This window comes from Gouania willdenowi, chromosome 5, assembly GCF_900634775.1.
Source record: "Gouania willdenowi chromosome 5, fGouWil2.1, whole genome shotgun sequence".
In the NCBI taxonomy this organism is placed as follows: Eukaryota; Metazoa; Chordata; class Actinopteri; order Blenniiformes; family Gobiesocidae; genus Gouania; species Gouania willdenowi.
This window is the reverse complement of record NC_041048.1, coordinates 17,310,916-17,335,711: the sequence shown is the minus strand read 5'-3', so window position 1 is coordinate 17,335,711 and position 24,796 is coordinate 17,310,916. Positions and strand designations below refer to the sequence as shown.

At 39.3% G+C, this 24,796-nt stretch overlaps 3 protein-coding genes across 3 annotated transcripts in view; 1 reads left to right on the top strand and 2 right to left on the bottom strand.

Annotated features, from left to right (window-relative positions):
• Positions 1 to 294: 294 nt before the first annotated feature.
• eno1b (enolase 1b, (alpha)) lies at positions 295 to 5,201 on the bottom strand. Its single transcript, XM_028446671.1, has 12 exons — positions 5,171 to 5,201; positions 4,957 to 5,051; positions 4,644 to 4,739; positions 4,407 to 4,465; positions 4,213 to 4,282; positions 3,577 to 3,710; positions 3,255 to 3,477; positions 2,738 to 2,935; positions 1,658 to 1,859; positions 1,438 to 1,546; positions 1,157 to 1,215; positions 295 to 369 (listed from the first exon to the last, which is right to left on the bottom strand). The coding sequence occupies exons 2-12, from the start codon at positions 5,039 to 5,041 to the stop codon at positions 300 to 302; spliced, it is 1,305 nt and encodes a 434-aa protein (XP_028302472.1). The 5' UTR covers positions 5,042 to 5,051; positions 5,171 to 5,201; the 3' UTR covers positions 295 to 299.
• A 1,784-nt stretch (positions 5,202 to 6,985) lies between these two features.
• ppil1 (peptidylprolyl isomerase (cyclophilin)-like 1) lies at positions 6,986 to 9,850 on the top strand. Its single transcript, XM_028447217.1, has 4 exons — positions 6,986 to 7,173; positions 7,342 to 7,496; positions 9,194 to 9,262; positions 9,558 to 9,850. Exons 1-4 carry the CDS (start codon positions 7,118 to 7,120, stop codon positions 9,776 to 9,778), a joined length of 501 nt encoding a protein of 166 aa, XP_028303018.1. The 5' UTR covers positions 6,986 to 7,117; the 3' UTR covers positions 9,779 to 9,850.
• Positions 9,851 to 15,088: 5,238 nt separating this feature from the next.
• Positions 15,089 to 24,796, bottom strand: part of LOC114462985 (sodium- and chloride-dependent GABA transporter 2-like) — a 29,087-nt gene continuing 19,379 nt past the window's right edge. The window contains exons 6-14 of the mRNA XM_028446178.1: positions 19,486 to 19,620; positions 19,307 to 19,410; positions 18,979 to 19,103; positions 18,780 to 18,892; positions 18,509 to 18,646; positions 18,317 to 18,419; positions 17,038 to 17,138; positions 16,785 to 16,955; positions 15,089 to 15,660 (exon numbers count right to left, since the gene is read on the bottom strand). Coding sequence (XP_028301979.1) covers positions 15,544 to 15,660; positions 16,785 to 16,955; positions 17,038 to 17,138; positions 18,317 to 18,419; positions 18,509 to 18,646; positions 18,780 to 18,892; positions 18,979 to 19,103; positions 19,307 to 19,410; positions 19,486 to 19,620 — 1,107 coding nt within the window. The 3' untranslated portion in view covers positions 15,089 to 15,543. The remainder of the gene's footprint in view (positions 15,661 to 16,784; positions 16,956 to 17,037; positions 17,139 to 18,316; positions 18,420 to 18,508; positions 18,647 to 18,779; positions 18,893 to 18,978; positions 19,104 to 19,306; positions 19,411 to 19,485; positions 19,621 to 24,796) is intronic.

Below are 24,796 nucleotides of genomic sequence, written 5' to 3'. Positions count from 1 at the left end.
AATGTGAAATAGGCTTACTGTAAAATACAGAAGAAAATATTTTCTCACAAGCACAATCTTTAATTGTTCCTCCACGTGCTGCTGTTAGTGTTGTGAAATGAATATCAGTCACAATACACCCAGTTCTATATTTTCAATGAACACTAGAACAACAAAGCCAGCAACATGTTAGGCATCTTATTGTCAGGTGTACGCTACTCGTTCTAAACTGAGCCGTGATTCTCAGCAGTATCATTTCTAACTCACTTTGTGTGTATTTAATACATATGCTACTGCACATAAAACAAGGTTCTTTTCATTTATTGCATCAGAGGATTCCTGAAGTTCTTTCCTGCAAATCGAGCCTTGTCACCCAACTCCTCTTCAATTCTGATGAAAAAAACACATACAGTTATTGATAGTTCTCTGGCTGTGTTCAATGTTTGAATGCGAAAGGATCTTTAGATGAATGTAGCAAAGAGAAATAAAAAAAACAAAGGTTATTTGTCTCATTTTAAATCCACAAAAAGGGCAGTTTCATGTAAATCTTGGGATGAAGAGATGTTGATGCATTTTTTTAGGTTTATTTAGGCAAGCCATGTGTCTCATTAAAACACATTGGTATATATAGTGAAGAGGTGTCACGCTCGTTTTTGTTCAGTATTGTTAACAGAGCAATTTAATATCAAAGTGGGCTTCAGACTTCTGGCGGGGAAACATTATTGTGCATTATTATAGACACGTAAGGCACCAACAATATCCAAGCACTGAATGACAGATATCATCCCTACAAGGGTCTTCACTTAAAAATTCTCCATTTTTTGACCAATTCTTGTGTAATATCAAGGAATTTTGTGCAATTGTTTGTGAGAAATTGCAGGATTTTAGAATAATTGAGCGTACATTCCACAATTTGAGATAATAATTACTGCAGTTGTGTGATATAGGCAAAGAAAAGCAGCAAGCCCCTGCATTTACAGTAAAGTTTCATTGAATTTGTGAATTTGTTCTGCGATATCTACAACTGAAGTACTGTATGTGCAAATTTACACGAGGATTGTTGCCATTTTTGCATTTCTCGTGCGGGCCACATTGGATGCCTCAAAAGGCCTGATTTGGTCCCCGGGGCTTGAGTTTGAAACGTGATGTAGGGGGTAAAGATACAGTCAAGGCTCACCTGAGAATCTGGTTGTATTTGGCTAAACGCTCAGAGCGGCAGGGAGCTCCAGTTTTAATCTGAATATGGGAGAGGAAAAAAACATCATCAATCATGAATATGAACGATTCCAGAGAACAATAATATTGTCATCATGCTATCTGTTTTTATGATAAATGTCGCAACAAAACAATTAGATATGGTGTTTTAAAATGTAAAAGTACATCTTGTATGTAATAGATAATTACAATAGAAACTGTGGGGAGCTGTTTAGAATGTTACAACATTGATGGGACCATCACCTGTCCAGTGCATAATCCAACCACCAAATCAGCAATGAAGGCATCCTCAGTTTCACCAGAGCGATGGCTGACCATCACGCCCCAACCGCTCTCCTGGGCCATCTTACACCTGTGGGAATAAGTGAAAAAAGCCAATTCACCAAAAAAGTGTTCACATAGAAGGATATGGATATAATACTGAAATATTCAGCTGATTATACGTCTTTAAGTATTGACGTACGCTCTCAATGACTCTGTGACGGTGCCAATCTGATTGACTTTGAGCAGCAGACAGTTGCAAGCGCTCTCTTCTATGGCCTTGCAGATGCGATTGGGGTTTGTTACAGTCAGATCATCTCCAACTATTTGGATTTCCGTGCTGCAGGTGAAATTCGTCCAGGCCATCCAGTCATCCTGGTCGAAAGGGTCCTCGATGGAAACCACTGTGTATAAAACAGATGGGAAGGATGGAAATGTTTCAAATGTTTGTTGTTTTCACTTTAGAGCAGAGGTCTGCAACCTGCGGCTCTGGAGCCTCATGTGGCTTTTTGACCATTTTACAATGACTCCATATAGTTTAAAAAAAATATTGAAATTCATTTTTTAAAAAAAATTCCTTACAGAGGGTATTGATGATTAATGGCATTGACACCTAATAAAATCATGATAGAACAATTTGTCAACCTAAAATTAAATCACATTTGGCATTAACTCCACCACCTTTCTACTTCTCCTCCTGCAACATCTACAGACCATTAACTTTCCTTGAACCTGTGGACAACAGTACGTTTTAAATCCCTGGTAAAATAACTAAACTAACAAAAAAAAATATTGTGGAAGAATATAGAGACTTTAATTATAGGGACATATTCATTTCCGACTTAATATCCATGCTCAATATGCTTCAAGAAATTAGCAATTAGCATGTGTTGACCAACATGATCATGTGTTATCAAATTAATTTTGTTTTTGGTAGCCCTACAAGTACATAAACTAAAATAATAATAATCTTGTTTATATACAGTACTATTATTTGGTATAATTTTAACTGTTTATTGAATTTTATACACTGTATTGTCTTCATTTAAATGTTCTTTTTGTTTGGGCTCCGGAAGGACTTTAATCCAGGTGAGATGCAGTAAAATGTCTCCTTTGAGAGTAAAGGTTGCAGACTGCTGCTTTAGATGTTTAGGTGTCCTCTACAATTTGGCCAGCGTTTACATAATTATTGAACCACTTGTAGAGGATTCAGAAATACATATTCTTTGTCTTCTGTTTTCGGTGCTGCATTTACTCCCAAATAGAAGAGAGAGGATGTTACCTGGATAATCCTTCACAAAGCTCTTGTAAAGATTGGCCAACTCGTCAGGTGTGATGTAACGACTGGGATCATCAGGCGACTTGAAGTCCAGGTCGTATTTTCCGTCTCTGTAGAACTCCGACGCCGCCACATCCATACCAATCACAACCTCGCTGGTGTAGCCTGCTTTGGCTATGGCTTCTTTTATCAACTCTAGAGCTGACACATGTGGAGAAATTCAAATATTTGATATGTTACAACGAGTCAAGTAGACGTTTTTTTTCAAGTATTTTTTCCTGTCACACTTTTATCTTCTGTTTATGAACCAAATTTGAAGTGGTCGAGCTAGCAGTAGACTGTAAATATTTATTAAAAGGTGCCGGAAATATTGCCTCAGTCAAATCATGACACAGAGTACGAAATGGACTGAAGCTTGTGCCCGAATATGTTACACAAAGGACCAGAGTTGGAGAATCATGATAGTGTATCCTTCCACACCGTCACATGTAGGGATGTTATTAGCTACCTGATAATTTACCTTCCTGATTCTCCACGATGTTGGGTGCAAAGCCGCCTTCATCGCCCACATTTGTGGCATCTTGTCCGTACTTTTTCTTGATGACGTTTTTTAGGTTATGATAGACCTCAGCTCCAATACGCATGGCTTCTTTAAAGGTGCTTGCACCAACAGGCAGGATCATGAACTCCTGCATGGCAAGTTTGTTGCCTGCATGAGAGCCACCGTTGATCACATTGAAGGCCTGAAGTGTGTAAAGAGGAAAGGAATCAGACTCATAGCTTTAAGGAAACTGACTGGTTGACTAAATGCATTTGCATTTTTCTTTTTAAAAAAGCCTCACCGGTACAGGTAAGATGACCTCTGGGTTTCCTGCGAGGTCGGCAATATGACGATATAGCGGGACTCCTTTTTCTGCTGCACCAGCTTTGCAAACAGCCAGTGACACACCCAGAATGGCATTGGCTCCAAACCTGGCTGTTGATGGGGGAATAAACATTTTAAAATTCATCATTTATAGCAGTTGATAATAGAAAACCACAAAAGAAGAAAGAAAAAGCCTACAGGATGCAGCTTAAAAAGGTTGAGGAAATGCTTATTGAGCGTGTTTTAAAATAAGGTCTTCCATCAAGCATGTGTAAAGGATCAGAGTTCAACATAAATATGAAATGCACCAAAAACATATTATGAGACTGAATGAAACAATTCATGTCCATGAAAGCCTCTCTTTATGCAAAGGACCATTAATGTCTATCATATCATATCGCGAACTCTGAGTATCGTCCCACCCCTAGTATTTTTTTTTTTCAGATGATTAATATTAATGTAAATACTGCACATTAAAAATAAAAACACTACAATATTATGCATCTATTTACTTTCCTGTTAGTAAACTGATACAATCATTAGTTTCAATATTTTTGCATGCACTGGCAGTTATTAATTACTTATCATAGGAAGAGCCACTGTGGTCACTCACATTTGTTCTCTGTTCCATCCATATCGATCATCATCTGGTCAATTTTCTCTTGTTCCACAACAGACACATCCTGAGATGATTAAACAATTCACATACATTAGTGACGCATTGATGAAAGGATATATATATTTATATATATAAACTATATTTGTTTGCAAAAGACTTGAAAAGAAAATATTGAATGGTTATCTTACTTGGTCAACCAGTGCAGGGGCAATAATTGAATTAATGTGATCTACAGCTTGTGAGACTCCTGCAAAAGACAGAAGAACTATATCATTATCAGAGCAGAAAAACACAAAAACAATGTAAACACATGTTTTTTTTTTTTCATTTACACAGAAAAACTTTAGTGTGAAGTCATTTTTGAATAATTTTAAAATGTCATTTGGACAAAGCTCCTATTATTAGAAATGGCTAGACATGCAAACCTTTGCCGAGGTATCGAGACTTGTCGTTGTCCCTGAGCTCCAAGGCTTCGTAGATTCCAGTTGAGGCTCCGCTTGGCACGGCAGCTCGAAACAAGCCTGATAAAAGCACAAAACAATTAACAGGAAAAGCCGAGCTGAGTTCATGCACGCATGCAACATTATTAGTATTTACATTTCTGTAAATCTGAAGACCACTTTGGTTAGGGCTGCATGATCTTACAGTATCTCAATGATGATCAGATCTTCAGCATTCATTCATAACAACCATTTGTATATCACAAGGTAATGAATATTTCAGGATTTTTAGGTGTACCGTTATCTGTGTAAAGGTCAACCTCGACCGTCGGGTTTCCACGGGAATCAAGAATCTCTCTGGCGTGGATCTTCAGAATAGACATGATGCAGATTCTTGGGAAGAACGAGTTAAATATGTAAGTGAAAAAACAAATCTTTGCAGGATGTTTTGCAAAACAAAGACAACAACTAGAAAACGCTTTATATCTGCAACTGAAATGGGCTGAACATACCTTCCTTATTGTCTTTCTCTACCAGTCGTACTGTTGAGACTGAGCTCTGAGCTTAGCTGCATTACCTGGCATGTTACAACCTAATTGGATTAGCCCTCATTTGATAATGACATTGCTCTCACAACTACTGCATTTATCAAGGTTAAACACAAAGCTCAAGCTAGATAAGGTTACAGAGAAGTTTATAAGTGTTTGTTTCTGCAGAGCATCACAGCACACCATTTTCATTACAATAAAAATGGCAATCAAAGCAAAGTCACATGACAGAATATCCTCATTAATCCCATGTCTTAGCTGACCAGAGAAACCAGCAATGAGGACAACCATGACTGTCATGGTAGCTCGGCAAGGACACAACAGAAGCACAGTTCACTGCGTGTTTAAACCTTACTGTACACGCAACAATCTATAGTAGCAGGACATTTAATAACAACACAACATTGATACAGTATGTTCTCAATTGTAAAGAAATATAGAATTAATGTACTTTTCATCAGTGCCTGGTGTTCATGAAACTGTATTTTTGTTGTTTTTGTTGTTGTTTTTACTGTCAATGTGTGAAGAGAATACACAATATCAATACTCTTACTGAAAAGTAGACACTCAGGTGGCTCAGGTGGTAGTGGGTCGTCTTCTGATTGAGAGGTTGGGGGTTCGATCCCAGTACCCGACTGTGTCGAAGTGTCCTTGGGCAAGACACTGAACCATAAGTTGCTCCCAGTGGTCGACTAGCGCCTTGCATGGCAGTCCTGTCCCACTGGTGTGTGAATGTGAGAGTGATTGGGTGAATGAGCTGATATGTAAAGAGCTTTGAGACTGCTTCAGTGTGGTGATAAAGCGCTATATAAATCAAGTCCATTTTACCATTTACTAATGTATAACCAACTATATAAACTGATTACTAGACATATGACTCTTGGAAAATAAGTAATAATGATATTAATAACACATTTCATTTGTAATGCACTTTACTTCAAAAGCAATCTCAAAGTGCAAGAGTTTAAAAATAAATAAATAAATACAATAAAATAAGCAAGAAGCCAACCAAAGAGGAAAAACAAAATGTTTTGTTAAAAAATAAACTACATCCTTTAGCGATAATCTACCAGCAATAATTCAGTAATGTAAAGTCTTGTACGGTACATTTCAAGTAATTACTAGAAATAGTAACACTGTAATGTTAATTTTATTTTGGAACCACAAGCAGGAAGATATATACCTTGAGAAGAACAAGATAAATAATGACTGAATATGTTTTTTTTTTTTTTTCATTTGTTCAGATTAAAAAGTCTAATATTTTCCATATTTTGTAGGATCATTAACAATTTTGGTAACACTTTACTTGAGGTTTTATACATGAAGCTGACATTACACTGTCATTAATTAAGCATCATTAGCAAAATTATGATACCTTTCGCTAAATTATGACACCTTTGGAGCTATGTTGGCATTAGGTAGAGTTAAAGGTTAGGGTAATGAAGGGTTAAGTTTAGGGAAACGAACGACACTTAATGACAGCCTTCGTGACACTTATTCTCTGTTATTATTTCTCTAATGCGTATGATTGAGAGGGAGATTTTTAATCATGTTATTGTTGATTTAACGTTTTACTGCTGATTTTAAACGTTTTTACTGCCGATTGTAATGTTCTTCTTTTCAAAAAACTATTTCGAAAATAACTACAAATTCGAAGTGTTACCAACAAAATGGTGTAGATACCACTTATATGATATGCGATGGGTGGTTAGCGTCTGCCTGCAGTATCATTAACTTCCCAGTAGAGGGCAGTAATGCTGAGTTGACGCTCTTTGACACGCGGACAACTGCATTAAAAAAAACACAGAAGAAGAATTATCTGGATGCTGGCTGCGAGATTGATAAAAACAGGCTTTTAAAAACTGTTGTCATTTAAGACCAGTGGACAAAAAGTTCCTGAATAGTTTTAAAATGACGGGAATTCCTCCTGACACGTGGCAGCCGCCCACAGTTGCTTTGGAGACCACGTAAGTTTGAGCTAGGATGTGTAATGCTAACAGAGCTAGCATTACAATGTGAGGTCCTACTGGTCCTGATGGGTGGTTTGTTTTAATTGTATTAGTCTTTGAATCGTGTATTTGTTTATTTTTGTGCTCTATACGTGTTTTTCTGATAATCTGGCTGTTGTGTTGCAGGATGGGGACACTGGTGGTGGAGCTTTACTGGAGCCATGCTCCCATTACCTGCAAGAACTTTGCTGAGCTCTCGAGAAGAGGCTATTACAACGGCACCAAGTTCCACCGGATAATAAAGGACTTTATGGTGCAGGGAGGAGATCCCACGGCTACAGGTAGATGTTTAATCCGATTGTTATCTAATGCAAATAACATAGCTTCACTACAATAACAAAAAAAGTACGCATCTTTATTTAACTAATTTATAACTGTTTTCTTGTTTTGTTTACTCTTGGAGATGAATAAAGTATCTCCCCTATTTAAATCATGTATTTTTTTCTGTATTAAAAATAAATAAATCAGAATACACATAAAACTTTCTGAATGAACTTACTTGGCCTTCCCTGATCTTTTATCTACGTACTATTTTCAGATTTGACAGATTACGTCGTTCAGCGTATTTTTTGTGTATGTTTTTTCCCACTCTGGAACTGCGCATGCGTGACCTGTGGAGGTCATAGGTCGAGAGGTATAAAAACGTAAACAAGCTCATTGGCTTTGTTGATATTTACAACCTAACAGCGTTTGTAATCTTATTCCAGAGATTGTTAGTGTTTTGACAGTGTTAATATTATTAATATTACACATATTCGGACTCGAGGAGGTGTTCAGCGTTTTCCGCTGATGCCGAATTCGGCCGATCCGAGCCTGTTTGAAAACCGATGGAAGCAGCGAAGCAAGGCAGCTCCCTCGCTTCCAGCCCTGGTGAAAGAAAACACAGACAGGGTCTCCAGCGGGCGGATTCGGACTCTACCTGGGAAAGATGCCCATATCTAAGCACTTTTATAAAACCAATGACAAAAACAGTATCAAAGCGACAGACCTCCTCTGGTTCCACACTCCTCTCCCAAGCTTTTAACTTTTGATTATGCATTAACTGTATTTACTTTATTGTTTTTGTTTTTTTTTTCTGACTTGTGTAATTGTTTTAGAGCTTTTGAAAAGCACCTATAAATAAAATATATTATTATTATTGATGGGACAAGTGAGATTTCCGAGTTTGAAAAGGTAAATTTACGAGGTACACCATTCACTAACCAGGTCCATGATTTTATTTTATTAAGCTATTATTTTGATTAAATTTACAAATTTGAAGGAAGTGCACAAGATGGACAGGTGGATAAGTGAACTGGAGTAACGCCATCAGCTGAAACAGTTTGAAAAGTCAGGGAAAAACAGAATTTTCAGCTCGTGTGCAGCATTAGCAGCTAACTCTGTCTTTCTGCCTCAGAGACCGATACCATGTTTACACAAAAAATATTTCAAGGAATCAACGCTCCAGAGTAAAGTAATCAAAATCTCTGTCAGATTTGCTTCCTACACCGTCAGCCATGGCGAGTTTATCCCTCTTGACCTTTGATTTATTTTCAAAAATCCTGGGAAGTGGGTTTGGAGTCAAGCACTAATGACTTAAATTCACTGCATTGTACAAGTGCGCCTCAACCAAACTTTTCTGTTTCCTTTAGGTCATAATACATGCTACCAGAAAAATGGTTGTTTAAGTGAGGTTAGATACTAAAATGAATGAATCAGGATCCCGTTTACCTCCAAATGTCACGTGTCTTAAAGAATGAGCCTTTTTACGTCCTCTGGTCCTCGAGTTCAAGTGTTTGGTTACACAGTGATGAACTTGTGTAACAATGTTCATCACTTCATTTCCATCTTTTTCCAAGTGTTTTCATTTGGGAAAAAAGAAAAAAAAGAAGCAGATGCTAACCTTTTCTAAGGGACTTCTTTGAATTTAGAATTTAAAAACGTCAACTGTTTTTACAACATTTTGCTAAAGTTACTTGGGATGTTCTTTATTTTTCAGGCAGAGGTGGTGCCTCCATTTACGGAAAACAGTTTGAAGATGAACTTCACCCAGAGCTGAAATTTACAGGTAACGTCAGTGAGTTAGCAGTGATGGAGAACACTAGTGTCACGGTCTGACTTTACCTCCGTACTGAGATTCTAACCCTAACATAATCCAATAAACAAATAAAACACGTGTCCTTTCACTTTGAAAACAAAAATGAATACATTTTTTTTTTTTAGCAAAAATAATTTTTGTAGTGCGCATGCACATATACATTCTCAGTACAAAGTGAACTCGGTACATGACACCGGACAACTTCCTCATTGATTGTTTGATAGTTTACGATGTGTAGACCTAAATATGTTTGTGCATCTTTCAGGTGCTGGTATTCTAGCGATGGCTAATGCTGGACCAGACTCTAATGGGAGCCAGTTCTTCCTCACACTGGGACCAACGCAGTGGCTGGATGGAAAGCACAGTATTTTTGGGCGTGTTTGCCAGGGGATGGCAGTGCTCAACAGGGTTGGAATGGTGGAGACAAACAGCCAAGATCGTCCAGTTGATGATATCAAAATAGTCCGAGCCACTGTGCCCATTTAAGCTAACGATAGTTTGCTTTTTATTTTATATGCTTGCTTTTTTCCATTAAATATCTTTTACATTTGTACATTTTTTTTTTTTTGTTTTGTCCTTTTTAGCAAAGAGCCGATTCTTGCTGTGGTCTATTCCTTAGGATCTACAGACTTGAAGGGTATGATTTAGATGCAATATTGTACTAAAATGTGGTCATACATCTGTAAATCAAGGTTATTAACAGATTTGGAGTGAATGAACATAAAAGTACGTGTTATTTATACTATGTCATAGCTGCAAACAAAACATATTTTAATTAAATGCATCACAATGAAAGGTATTTCAAACTTGAACCGTGGCTTATTTAAATAATATACATTTATTAGGCTGGGCTACTGGACTCAAAACGCCACTGACTTTGTTCTTTTTGTTGTGTACACTAGTTAAAATCGCTACTCTGTTATTCATGAACAGATTGGGCTGAAATCTGGTCGGTATAATCTATGGATGTGTACGTATCGACGCTCGGAGCCTGATTTTTAATTTGGGGCCCCCCAAATAGGAAAAAGAATGTAGATTTCTCATTTATTTGCGAGTCAAATATTACGACGGTTGTTGATACCGAATCATTGGCACATACCAATATATAGATGGTGCCTGTTACCCCATACGTGTCATGGGGGACTACTCCGTTAGTTCTCGTGAGATCGGTATGCAGTTTGGTATGAATATGAGATGCTCGAAGCCCTTTTTTTAAATTATTTTTTTAAATGGGGGCCACCCCCCTGTTCCGGTAATTTCCAAATGTATGGGAACATAGTGTGATATATCATTTCAAAGGTAATTCAACGTAGATTACGATTATGCCTCACAATTTGATTAGGGGGGCCCGCCCCCTCTTTTTTAGGCAATTTCCATCAAAGTTGTTTTCTCATTTATTTGTGAGTCAACTATTGTGACAGTTGGTGGTACCAAATCATTAACACACAATATGTGAATGGGGCTCATTATTCTGTATGTGCCACTGGGGCCCCATTTTTCAAATGACGACTACTCCATTAATGCTTGTTGAATCGGGCTGTAATTTGACATGGATACATAAATACATATATATATATATATATAAACCGTCTAGAGATTTACGCCAACCACAATGTGTGTGACACAATAAAGGAAAAATGATTAGTAACATATATGGTAATGTTGACTACAAAAATTAGTGTTGATGCGTTGTTTTATGTTGTAAATTCATGATAAAATCAGGCGGGTGGCCGCTTTCTGCTTCATTTCTATACAGTACCATACATGACGCTTGACCATTTACATTGGGAACAAGAATTGCACAACAGAGGAACCAAACCAAAGTCTCAAAAGTGTGATGCCATTTAAATGGAAACGTATACTACACACCTGAGGTAGAACTAACCTCTGTGACATGAAATTAACTCATATACTGTATTTGGCCTGAATCTGGACGTCCGGTCGCCCTATTTAAAAGGCGTTAATGTCGATGTGTTGATCTTTCAGCAAGTCGATAGCACCATCTAGTGAATAAACACCCAAAGAGCACGACACAGTGAACATTAAGCAAATGAAAGGATTATAATGATATTAGGATACAACAGGGGTCCGTAAACTGCGGCTCAGGAGCCTCATGTGGCTCTTTGACTCTTTTACAATGGCTCCCTATAGCTTTAAAAAAAATATTGAAATAAAGAGTTGTTATTTTCTTACAGAGGCTATTGATGATTAATGACAAATACAATCATGATATAAGAATTTGTTAGCCTAAAAATAAATCATGTTGTGCAATGACTCAGCACCTTCCTACTTCACCTCCTGCAACATCTACAAACCATCAACTTTCCTGCACCTGTGTCTAACCTTAAGTTTTAAATCCCTGGTAAAATAACTAAACCAACAAAAACATTATTGTGGAAGAAAATAGAGATTGTAGTTGTGTGGGGACAGATTCATTTAACCACCAATGTGCTGGTTAAATATGTATGTTTTATGTGTGGCAAGAAATGAGCAATTAGCATGTGTTGATCACATGATCAAGTTATTTTTATAGCCTTTCAAATACATTAACTAAAAAATCTTCTTTATATAACATTGTGTTCATGTAAACTGAGATGCGTACGAATTTGAAGATGCAAGATATTGTTTTATTTCTAGATGTTAATATGTTTTATTTTAAACTGTTTTCAAATTGCCATTTACATGATCAATATAAATCAACTCAAATTAAATCAAACATTATTCTATATAATTTTAACTGTATATAATTTAATACACTGTATCGTCTTCATTGAGAAGGTAAATAACTTCTATTTTTTAAAAAACAAATGAATTAATACATATTTTGTACAGTCACCCCCTTTTCTGGTAATTTCTAAATTTATTGGAACATAGTCATGTGATATATTGTTTCAAAGGTAATTCAACATAGATTACAATTTTACATTGCACAATTTAATTTGTTTTGCTCAGTGGAACCGAGTCATTTCACAGAATTCTTGGGAACGTGGTACGTGTGCTGAGACGTTCCCACGGGCCCAGCCATGGTTCATCAGAACTTGTTACAATAGAATCTCAAAATGTACTTAGAAAGAAAACGATGCGTGCATTTGATCCCAGTAACCATTTATTAGCCATTCTTATACACTGATAAAAAAAACAACATGCTGTGTAACCTGTCCACACACTATCCAAAAAGGTCATTTAAAAAAAAAAACCAAAAAGGATTGAAGGTATATAAAAGAAATTACATTATAGGGAGATTACAGGAATATATGTTTCAAAAATAGTGGAAACTATTATTTAAAGTATTAAAGATATATATTTAAGCAGTAAAAAAAATACCCACCACACTGACAGCAATAAAAAAGGCATATAAAAATTGTAAAATGTATTTCCAAAAACAATGATATTCTGAATGCAGTGAAAAGCGCTTTTCTCCAATCTTATCCATAAAGTCACAGTCAGTGATGAAAGTGCACCGGTACACTCAAATAGTTTATCTTAGAACTTGTTAGTGGGTACGTGTCAATAATGCCTCAAGTGGGACTTATACCATTAAAACGAAAAAGATAAAACACTCCAAACTAAATACTACTGTCAGCCATTTGAACCACTGGATGGTGTGACTGCTATAACATCACTGCAGAGGATTATGTGTTCAAGTTACCAATTTGCATGTTCCTCCTCTGTGATCCAGTTGTCTCTTACAGTACATAATGACATAACAGCTATTAAAAAGGTCCAAGGGAAGATTATTAAGTTAAAATAAGTTTATTTCCCATTAGCATTAATCTAATATCAACACACAAAGAAATTCTCTAATCACACTTTTTTGGTTATTGTAAACGAATTGCTTTAACACAGGATGAAAAAAAAATATTTTCTGAGAAAAATGAATTCATATCTGTCAATGTTAAAATAGTATTAAAATTGATGACTATCATATTTACACGTGAAAAACATAATATTGCAGCAGCTGTTATGGTAAGTTTATTGAAAACATGGCTTGTTTATTACATCATGATTACATCAGAGAGAAAAAAGGCTCTTTTCTTGGGCAAAATAGGTTTTGCAGAGCATTTCAATCAATGTCATGCAATTTGTTCAGTTTTAAGTGTTGTACTTTTGTTTTCTTTCATTCTCAATATAGTTTTAGTCAGGTAATAAATGGTAGTCATTGAAAACTGTGTTAGTCGAGAGAGATACAGCTTTGGAATCTACACTTTGGATACAGAGTTTTAAAATTCTCATCATTATTAACATTATTTAAATTGTATAGAATGCACCATGACTTTAAATACAGTTGTGTGCGAAAGTCAGGGCACCCCTTTAAAAACAGCATATTTTATATATTTAAAAAGTTATATTCATATTTACTGTCTCTCTGGTATATGGGAAAAAAAAGACAATATTGTCAGGAAACATTAATGCATAGTTACATTTTATTTTATAAATTGAACAAAATTACAAAAATGAAAAACATAATTTTGGCATGTGCAAAAGTCGGGGCACCCTACAGCATCAGTACCTTCAGTACTTAGTAACACCCCCTCTGGCAGATATCACAGCTTGTAAACGCTTCTTATAGCCAACAACAAGTCTCTGGATTCTATTATTTGGGATTTTTCCCCATTCTTCCTTGCAAAAGGCTTCCAGTTCTGCAATATTCCTAGGACGTCTTGCATGCACAGCTCTTTTAAGATCTACCCACAAATTTTCGATAATGTTTAAGTCGGGAGACTGTGAAGGCCATTCCAAAACCTTCAGCTTGCGTTTCTTGAAGTAGTCCATAGTGGATTTGGAGGTATGTTTAGGATCATTATCCTGTTGTAGAAGCCATCCTCTTTTCAGCTTTAGCTTTTTTACAGATGCTGTGATATTTGCCTCCAGAATTTGCTGGTATTTAATTGAATCCATTCTTCCCTCCACCCGAGCAATGTTTCCTGTCCCACTGGCTGCAACACAACCCCAAAGCATAATGGATCCACCCCCATATTTAACAGTTGGCAAGGTGTTCTTTTCATGAAATGCTGCTCCTTTTTTTCTCCAAACATACCTTTGCTTATTGTGGCCAAAAAGTTCTATTTTAACTTCATCAGTCCACAGCACTTGTTTCCAAAAGTCATCAGGCTTCTGTAGATGTTCTGTTGCATATTTTTGACGTATTTTATGATGAGGTCGTAGATAAGGTTTTTTCTACAGACTCTTCCATGAAGGTCTTGTTTGTGCAAGTATCGGCGCACAGTGGAAGGGTGCACCACCACTCCTGAGTCTGCTAAATCTTCCTGGAGGTCTTTTGAAGTCAAATGTGGGTTTTGGTTTACCTTTCTGACCAGACTACGAGCTGTTCTCTCCGAGAGTTTCCTTGGTCTTCCAGATCTCTTCTTGACCTCCACAGTTCCCCTCACCTGCCATCTCTTAATTATGCCTCGCACTGTGGAAACTGCAAACTGAAAACGCTTTGCTATCTTCTTGTAGCCCTCCCCGGCATTGTGGGCATCAATTACTTTCATTTTTTCTGTCTTACACAGCTTCTTAGAGCAACCCATGGTTGCTGAGTGTTTGTACAAGGTTTGTGGAGTCGCCATATTTAAGAAACCCTCAAATTGGCACCAGCTGGCACTCCCTAATGACAATTGTTGACACATGCTTCAGGACCAATGAGCTGGTAGAGGTCTGAGCTTGTAAAAAGAATCTGACACTTTGAAACTCTCAGGGTGCCCCGACTTTTGCACATGCCAAAATTATGTTTTTCATTTTTGTAATTTTGTTCAATTTATAAAATAAAATGTAACTATGCATTAATGTTTCCTGACAATATTGTCTTTTTTTTCCACATATACCAGAGAGACACTAAATATGAATATAACTTTTTAAATATATAAAATATGCTGTTTTTAAAGGGGTGCCCTGACTTTCGCACACAACTGTACAATACAGGACACTGTTGATGCAGTTCCTGATTTAAATAATTGAATGAACATGTCATTTTCATTTTCATGATATAACTTAAAGCAAACCTTAAATAATTTTTTTACTTGCTGAGTCAAATTAAACATAAAATCATGACCATATATCTATATCGCTATAATGAGTAAAAAGAACACTTAAAACCATTGTAGTATTTTATAAATCCAGCTTTTGTAACAGTTCTAAATATATTTGAATGAAACATTGTTAAAACAGTGAAGCAACTGAATGAAAAAAAATTGAACCACCCCCTGTATGTAAATATATATGTCAGTAAAGTAATATAAAGATACAGGTTTTTAATTAATAGAGCTGCTTTTATCATCTTCTCCAACACGCAGTGGGATGTTGACGCCTTCTATTTCCTTTGCCATTAGAGGTAGATCATCAGCTGGCTGAGAGCTAATCTTCATACGCTGAAATAAAGCATTGATATGGTTAGAGAAATCCTTTTTCTTTGCTGTGCTAGGGCAATAATAATATCAGGTCTATAAATGTATAGGGTCTCAGTCATTGAGGGTATATTTAGTTGGCTTAGAAAAGGCCCATGGACTTGCTAAGAGTTTTTCTTGTGCCTTCAGATTCTGCAGAAGATCTGTGAAGCAGAGCAAGACCACTTTTCCTTAACCCCGGAAGTGTTTAAGTGGCGGCCATGATAAGGAGCATTCAAATTCTCTTAAAGCTAAGAAATGGAGGCTCAATGTTTCCGTTATAATCTCCTGTAGCCTAGGAAACACTGATTCTTCCTTTACCAGAGGAGATGAGATAATGCTGCCCCACAATTCCTTGCAGCGACAACATTTAAAGGCAGGTACGGGGGTAGTTACGCCCAGGAAGGTCCTAGAGACGCACACCCGAGCGCCTACGGAAACTCACAAAGATTGAAAAGGGATGCAGATTATGTAAACTACCATTGCAATAATATGCCTTGAACAACTTCAAATGATCTAAAACCCATCTTTCGATGCGCAAGCCATATTATCAGATTATTACTGACATAAAACAGAGCAGAAAAAGCTATCAGAGGCATTTCTCAGCCATAAAATCATACTTATTTTGGATTAATGTTGATTTCTGAGTGGAAGGTGAGTGTGAGCAACCATTCTCAATGTGACATTCTTTTAGTTTCACTTTTGTTCCTCGTAGACTGGTAGGCTCTTTTCCTTTGATTTCCATTCAAACCTTGTGATATTTGAGATGATATCAGCAGAAAATGTTAGAAATGCGCTTTTATTTTTCGGAAATTTGTAGTTTTTTCACCTAGGCAGATCACTAACCTTCATCGCCATCAGATTATTACGTCACTTAGTGGAAGTGAGTCTGATTGTTAAAACAACATGATGGCTTTTCCATAACTCCCTTAGGAAGTCTCCAAACATCTTTCCTTAACCCTGTGACATCATTCACGGGGTTAAGGAAAAGTAGATAGGAAAGGAGATAGGAGGGACTATTCAGCCCAAGTGCCTTTACGAAGTTTAGTGTTCAGTGTTTGTTCATACAGTTTCCTAAACAAAGTTAAATCCTTCTGACAATCTCTTACCTGCCAAAGAGTACCTTTCCCTTTGGCCAGCTTGTAGATCATAGTGACAGGGATCATGGTGAGCGAGGACATGGCCAGAAACCAACCGATGCAGTAAGCCCACCAAGGATACACATAGGAGTTGTTGAACCTCATTGGACTGTATCTCAGTAGCAAAAACACAAGTGTTCCCTTTAACAGAAAGCCAACAATTAGCAATGGCCACTGTGGGATCATTATGAATAAATATGGATGTGATGCTTTGGACACTCACACTGCAGATGAGAGGGGTGGTATACAGCCAGCAGTACTTGAAAAGGAACAGAGGTTTGTACCCAATCATGTCTTCAATGTTGTCACTGAAGCGCTCCGCACCTAGAACATCAACATGAACAAAGATAGATCCTCAAGACCTTCTCTAGAGATAAATGAGAGCAACTTCCCTCTTCATGTTTGACCAGCAATGGTAGTGTTTCCAGGTGGATATGTTAAGTTTCCCTGGGAGAATGGGAAATGTCCCTGTAAGAATGTGTCTGGTTCAAGGCTAAAGGCTCAAACATACTCGGGTGGACTCCGCGCACAACGGACTCCATGCAGACTGTCCACACTCCTCATAGCTTACATACTCAGTAGTTTCTATTAAAATCCTACATTTCTCACAATTCTTAGCGGTTCTCTGTAGTCCTTGTACTCCTAGGACGTGTTTTAAAGGTGTCAGTACTCAGTGCTGTAGCTTGATAATACATATCAATGTATCTCCTCATTCTTTTACAGTTAACATCCTAGCTGCAGGGCCAGCTGAGGAACTCTATGTCTCTAGTTCACCTCTTACTTGCTTCTGAACAAATGCTTTGACCAAGATTTACAATAACATAACACCATTAAACAGAAATGACATCTCCTTTTTAGGACTGGACATTCGGCTCCTGCAGGGTATAAACCACCGTATCTTTCTTTGTTCAGGAGGACTCGACACTAATGGCCTTGTAAGCAAGTGTCGAAAAGTCCTCATCTGATACATGTATCTTGTGTGTTCATCAAATCTTTATTAAAACTGTTATACAAAGTTCAATAATCTCTCCTGTTTCTTAATCCAATTCCAGATCAAAAAGAACCCGGTTAGATACAACAAGAAATCTAACAAGCTTGTCTGCCAGTCTATCCTCTAAGCCCTTGTTCAACTCTCCTGCTCTGTTTCACCAGGCAGGAGAAATACAGGTCAGTGTTACATTTAATGCGGGTCGATACAATGCTGAGCAGTGTTTTGTGTGACATCAACTACACGAATAACTCTGCACAGTAGTGAAATCTAAGCTTTGCAGTTAGTGGTTAATGGCCTGGAGGACTCCGCTTCGCAGATGTACGCTCAAGTATGTTCGAGCCTTAAATTGGCCTTGCGAACTCCCTTTCGTGAATGTACGCTCATGTATGTTTGAGCCTTAAGTCCTAGGGTGACTTGTGCACTTTCAGTGTCGAACATCCCTATTTTTAGGATTAGTGCCTTTGGATGTATGGATTACCCACCAATTAGGGAGAAGAATGGTGTCTCTTACCATAAATCCAACCAATGATCACTGATTGAAAGATTGCCATGAGGAGAAGTGCGGGGCCGCTGCATACGTAGTGATCAAAGATCTGCAGAATATATGCACCTGCCTGAAATCAAACAGATAATAATGCGTTGGCTTGAAATCCAGTATGCGCTTATCAGGACACTAACAGATTTTATGCCCCTCACAGCTCACCTGTGACACAAACAACAAGCCAAACAAGTAGGAAAGAGCACAGATCAGCATTAAGCATAGCTCTCTACGGTATCCTCTCCGGATTTGGGTAGGGTAGATATCTGTCAAAGAAGTCATGATGCTTTCAAGCCCAGCAAACTAAAAAATAAATGCAAATACAATTTATTGATTCAGAATCAGAATCAGAATCAGAATAATTTATTATTGAAACCAATTCCCCATATGCATAAACATGTTCAGATTTGAAGACAAAAGAAGGGCTGCAGCTGACCTGACCGTCTATTCCTAGCAAAATGATCATGGCGAAGAAACACACAGACCAGACCTGAGGCCATGGCAGCAAGGTCACTGCTTGAGGGTAGACTATAAACACCAAGCCAGGTCCTTTTTCATAACGTAACAAAGAAAAAAGTGTAAAAAAAAAAAGAAAATAAATCAACTTACAACTTTGCCATCAATCTCATCAATACCTGACTCAGCAACTGCAGCAATGTCAACACCCTGTTTTTCTGACATGTAACCCAGGACAGAGAAAATTGCAAATCCAGACAAGAAGCTGGTGCCAGAGTTCAAAATGCAAAGGAAGAAGGAGTCTCTGCAAATCAGAAGCATATCATGAACATAACTTGTAGTTCAAAGTTAACAGTAGTTTTGCTGTTTGATCTCAAAAAGTACAGTGAAAAATGTAACTTGAGAATATGGTTTTGCAAAAAAAATGTGTTTCTGTTTGCATTCCTTCAAATATGAAGCCAATATCAAAGATGATAAACCACTAAACCCTCAACTATCAGTACTCACCTGTAACAGTTGTTGTTGTACTTATTGTAGCTCCCAAGTGTGGTCAGACATCCCAAACATATAGCATAGGAATAAAAGATTTGTGTTCCCGCATCCATCCAAACCTACAAATAATAGCAAATTATTCACTCACAATGCAGCAACAGAAAGGCTCCGAATGAATAAAAGCTCAATAATACCTGTGGGTCAGCGAGTCGAGAAGTATTAGGGTATAGGTAGAATTTCAGGCCACGGAAGGCTCCAGGGAGTGTCATGCCTCGAAAAATGAGCACTATCAGCATGACGAAGGGGAAAGTAGCCGTGATGTAGGTAGCCTTCAGTAAAACAAAGAAAACATTTTACAAAATATGAGTCACATAATAGTTTCACTTTTAGTGCGTGCAACCATAATTTTGTGTTTCAATTGAAGTGTATTATGTGCAATTGCATCTTATTCCAATACTTCATTCAGAGTTTGGGTTAGGATTAGAGTTATTACAGTAGTAGTAGTAGTAGTCGTAGTAGTAGTAGTAACTGCCATTAGAATGCATCGTGTTGCAATCCAGGAAGCTCCACAAAATTCATCAAAGTAATTTTCGTGTCAGTGCCAAACTTTGTAAGACTGAGGTTTATACCACAGCAAGTTTAGACAAAAGGCAGTTTAAAGTGACATGTCTTTAAGATGTGACTGAAGATTACTTTGCCTGGATGTTTTTTATAGTTATTCCATGATTTCTGTTTTCAGAATTCCTTTAGTTATCAATACAAAATGTGAAGATACACAACGGTTGAAAGTGAGAAACCATTGCACAAAACTCTTTCCCAGCAGGTCGCTTAGTATGCATCAGTATTTCCAATTCACTTTCTCACGGTTACAGTCCTTATGTCTATCCAGTTTATTACCTGTGTCATCCGACAGTAAGGTGCTGGCTTCCTGCCATTTCTCACAGCCATGAAAAAAAAAATAAAAATCAAGCACAAGTGCTGATTATTTATCCATCAGTGAAAGCATGTGGCTGCAGGTCTTTGGTTACGCAAAGAAAAGCTTACAAGAGCAACGGAAAATCCCACTTATAACATTATGCTGTATCTAATCAATAAAAAGATGTTTGGCTTTATGATACTGTAGTGCTGATGACAATTTAACTGTTTTCCAAACCCTTTCAGAGCCTCGTTAAATTGTTGTATGTGATTATGATTGTTTTTCATATGAAAGCTAAAAAGATACGATTGAAATCTGAAGTCTCTCACCTCAGAAACCCCATCACCCCTGAGTAATGTGAGGAAACACTGGACTACCAGATTTGCTAACACTGAGGGGGCAGTGGGTTACTAGGTTTGAGCCTTTATAGTTCAGTTAGAAGAGGTTAATTTCCTAAACCCTATATATTTATACTATCTGTTACCGTACAAGTTTACAAAGAAAAGGAGCCAATCTCATCTGAATTAGGGAACAATGGTACAACGTCTGGGTTGAAAATACAAGTTCGGTCTTGTGTTTCTCAGCCTAGACAGATAACTACTGCATTCCTAAATGAAAAGTGCAAATGAGTGGAAATTTTATAATAAAAAACTTGTTAATGTTTGGTCAACACTTAATAAGACAAGCATAGGCTTGCATTGCATTTGCTCAACCAAAAAAAAAACATGTAAAAGTTTGAAATTGCAGCTCAAAAGTTTTTCATCTCCACCATAAACAATAATTTTGTGCATTGCATTGTGGGATTATAGAGTCCCATAGACTAATGCATAGAAGTGTTTTTACTTACCAGGATTTCTTGTCTTTCTTCGGCAGACAAGGAGGAGAGTGCATCTGTCTCCGCAACTCCACATCACACAATGCAATGCACTAAACTTTTCCAACAATTTCAATAAACAGTGGCTCTCAAAATAAACTTTCACTACACAATGAATTTGTTTGATAAAAAATGTGTGTCCAGCAGCTTCAAGATTCACAAAAATATTCACTTCTGTGGTCAATTCCATTAGCTAAGTTTGAAGCCAGCTGCAAGGGACTGTGGGAAGTGAAAAATCAGCTGTCCTCACTGCCTTGTACTTCCGCACCGATTGCTACATTGATGTCAGAAGTGGGATAAGATTGCCACAAGACAGAAGTAATGGAGAGGGAGATTGCAGCCATGGAGCAAGCCGTTCAAGACCTTCCAAAAGATGGATAAGCTAGGAATTTAGTTTATCTGAGATGGCCGTAGGTCTACTCTCCCAGACGGCGCCAGCACAACATGACACCATCCCTCCCTAATGGTCAGGTGTGGATCAACAGCAGATGAACAGAGGCTTACTGGAGCTAATTCAAACCTTGCCTCCAGCATGAGGTGGCCTCATTCGCCCCTTCGGGTCTGGCAGCGGCATAACTTCAGATGAACAGAGACTGGATGAAACTAATCTTGGCCATGTCTTTAGCAGAAATGAGACTGATGAGCCACTACAGCTTGGTGCAACTTTTTCAGACATGCAACCAGTTATGGGGGACTTCACACCAAGATTAATGCAACTTACTGCTGCCCCTAGGACCCCAGCTAAACTGCCGAAGTACAACGGGCTTACACCGCTGGAGCCATACCTTCTCCAAGTCAAGTTAGCTGCGAAGCACAGTGGGAGAGATTGCTGTTCACTTGGCTTTGGCCCTGGAGGGGGCTGCTCTACAGGTGCTCCTCGACCTGGCCCCAACAGAACAACAGGACTACAGCAACTTAACCACAGTGCTAGAAAGGCAGATTTGACAACACCTCTTCACACAGCAGAGCAGAGAGAGCTTGGCCAGCCATTACCGCAGAGGAGGGGAGAGTTTGGGAAACTTTTCCGCTGATGTGAAGCTTCATGCCTGGCATGGTTACCCAACATTTGACGCCAGTGCTCGGGAAGAGCTGGTGCTTCACACCTTCCTGCAAGGACTTTCACCAGAACTGCTATGTCAACATGTCCGTCTTGCCATGCCACAGACACTCCGTGCAGCCCTGGAGGAAGCTGAGGGGACCAAGATGGTGCTGTCAGCCCGGCCAACTCTGCCGAAAGCCCCAACCCCACGGCCACCTTTCCGGCAGGTGATTTATGACCTAGAGGATGAAGTGGAGGAGGTTTACCAACTATGGCCAGCACAATTCAGGCGACAACCAGCATGGCGAGGCGACCGATGTGATTAACCGGGGCACAATGCTCGAGACTGTCCTGCGCGGGCACCAAAGGCCAGGACCCCACAACCAGCAGGAAACGCAACAGGGTGGTGTAGCAAGGGACCCGCCACCCCAGTCTCCAATATCCCCCAATGACGAGCACCACCAAGTAGGATGTGTGGGACGTGCTACGGGACTGTACTTGAACTGTTGCCTCGACAATCAGCTCTGCTGAGCCCTGATTGACTCAGGGTCCACAATTTTGCTGGTGCGCCCTGGTGTCCTCCCTGGCACGTCCGGTCCCCTTCCCATGGCCTGGGTCCCCACGTCCACTCAGGGACAACGAGTTGCCATGAAGGGCAAGAGGACAATGCCTGTTCGTGCTGGAGACCAGGAGAGACTACAGGAGTTCTGACTTGCATCCAGGACTCCTGTATCATCGGCCTGGACCTGCTGACCAATTGGGGGGCTGTAGTTATTGTGCCAAACCAAACCATTATGATTGGTGGGCAGACTCTGCCGTTGGAGATGGACGGGTGCGCCGGTCGCAGTCCCAAACACCAGCCCACCAGTTATCAGGCTGCTGCCGTTTCATTGGTTTCTAAGTTCCGTGTCATCAAGCCCCCATAACACCAGTCAAGTCATCCACCCAAACCGAATCCTACATCCAAAAAGACAACAGAGACTTTGGCAGAGTTACGCAGCAGTAATGGCTTGGAACCCAACAAACAGCAGCAGCTAAAGCAAATCCTCAACAACTTTGCTGACATCTTTTCTGCCAAGGATGAGGACTGCACTCAGACTGGGTTGGTACAGCATTCCATTGACACTGGCTCAGCAAAACCCATCCGGCTACAGCCCCATCGGCTGGCACTCTCAAAGCAACAAGCCGCACGTGAACTGATCCAGGAAATGGTCGCTGCTTGGGTCATCGAGCCCTCCAGCAGCCCGTGGGCAGCACCAGAGAACCTGGTAAAGAGGAAGGTTGGTCGCTGGCAATTCTGTGCAGACTTTCGTCATCTCAATGCTGTGACCACGAAGGACTCTTACCCATTACCTTGCATTGATGATGCACTGGACTGCATTGCTGGATCCACCTGGTTCAGCTCTCTTGACCTGCACAGCGGCTACTGGCTGGTGGAATTGACCTCCAAAGCAAAACCAAAAACCACCTTCACGATCGGAGAGGGGCTGTGGCAGTTCCGTGTCATGCCCTTCGGACTTTGCAATACGCCAGCCACCTTTGGGCATTTTATGGAGAGGGTGTTGGCAGTTGTTCCCCGTAGCCGCTGTGTGGCATACCTCGACGACCTCCTGGTGCACGCTAATGATTTCAGCGGAACCCTGGCTAACCTGATAGAGGTCTTCAGTGCTATACGTCGAGCTTTTTACCGTTATTTCGTCCTGACCGACAAAAATCAACCTTTCGACTGGAATGAAACCTGTGCTGGGGCATTCTCTGGGTTGAAGGCAACCCTTACCAGAGCTCCTGGGTTAGCCTATCCAGACCCCCAACAGCCCTACATAGTGTACACTGATGCAAGCAATGTGGGAATCAGGGCTATCCTCTTGCAGAAGGGAGAAAAAGGTGAGCGAGCAGTGGCCCACTTTAGCCAAGCCCTAAGCCGAGCAGAGAGGAACTACTGCGTCACCACATGAGAACTGCTGGCTGTGGTCTTGGCCCTGCAGCACTTTTGAACATATCTGCATGGCACTCACTTCCTGATCCACACCGACCGTGCTTCTCTTGCCTGGCTCTTGAACTTCAAAAACCCTGAAGGACAAGTTGCTTGGTCGCTGGAGGCCCTTCAAGTATACGACTTTAACTTCGAGACCCACGTACCGAGGCGGACTAGAACCGAGACGGACTAAAAGTGCAAATACAATATTGTCCGCAGCATGACTGTAGTATGTGAGTGAGTGTTGGTGGTGGTCGGTGGTGGCAGCCTTGCTTCCATCAATCTGCCCCAGGGCAGCTGTGGCAACGATTGTAGCTTACCACCACTAAGTGTAAGTGTGGAGTGAAAAAATAATGCCTTAATTCTGTAAAGCGCTTTGAGTGTCTATGATAAAGCGTGATATAAAATCAAATGCATTATTATTATTATTATTAAGTCCAAGGTCAGGGAGAGAGAGAGAGAGAGAGAGAGAGAGAGAGAGAGAGAGAGAGAGAGAGAGAGAGAGAGAGAGACCGCCAGCAGCAGCATGGCTGAAGTAAGTCAGCCAGTTTGTAATAGGTTAACAGGATAAACAGCATAAAGTTAAACCAACAAAGTAACTGTTAATATACACAAAAAGACTCCAAAAACACACAAAATGACTCCAAATAATATACATTACAGAAAAATACACCAAACGACAACAAAAAATATGAAAATCA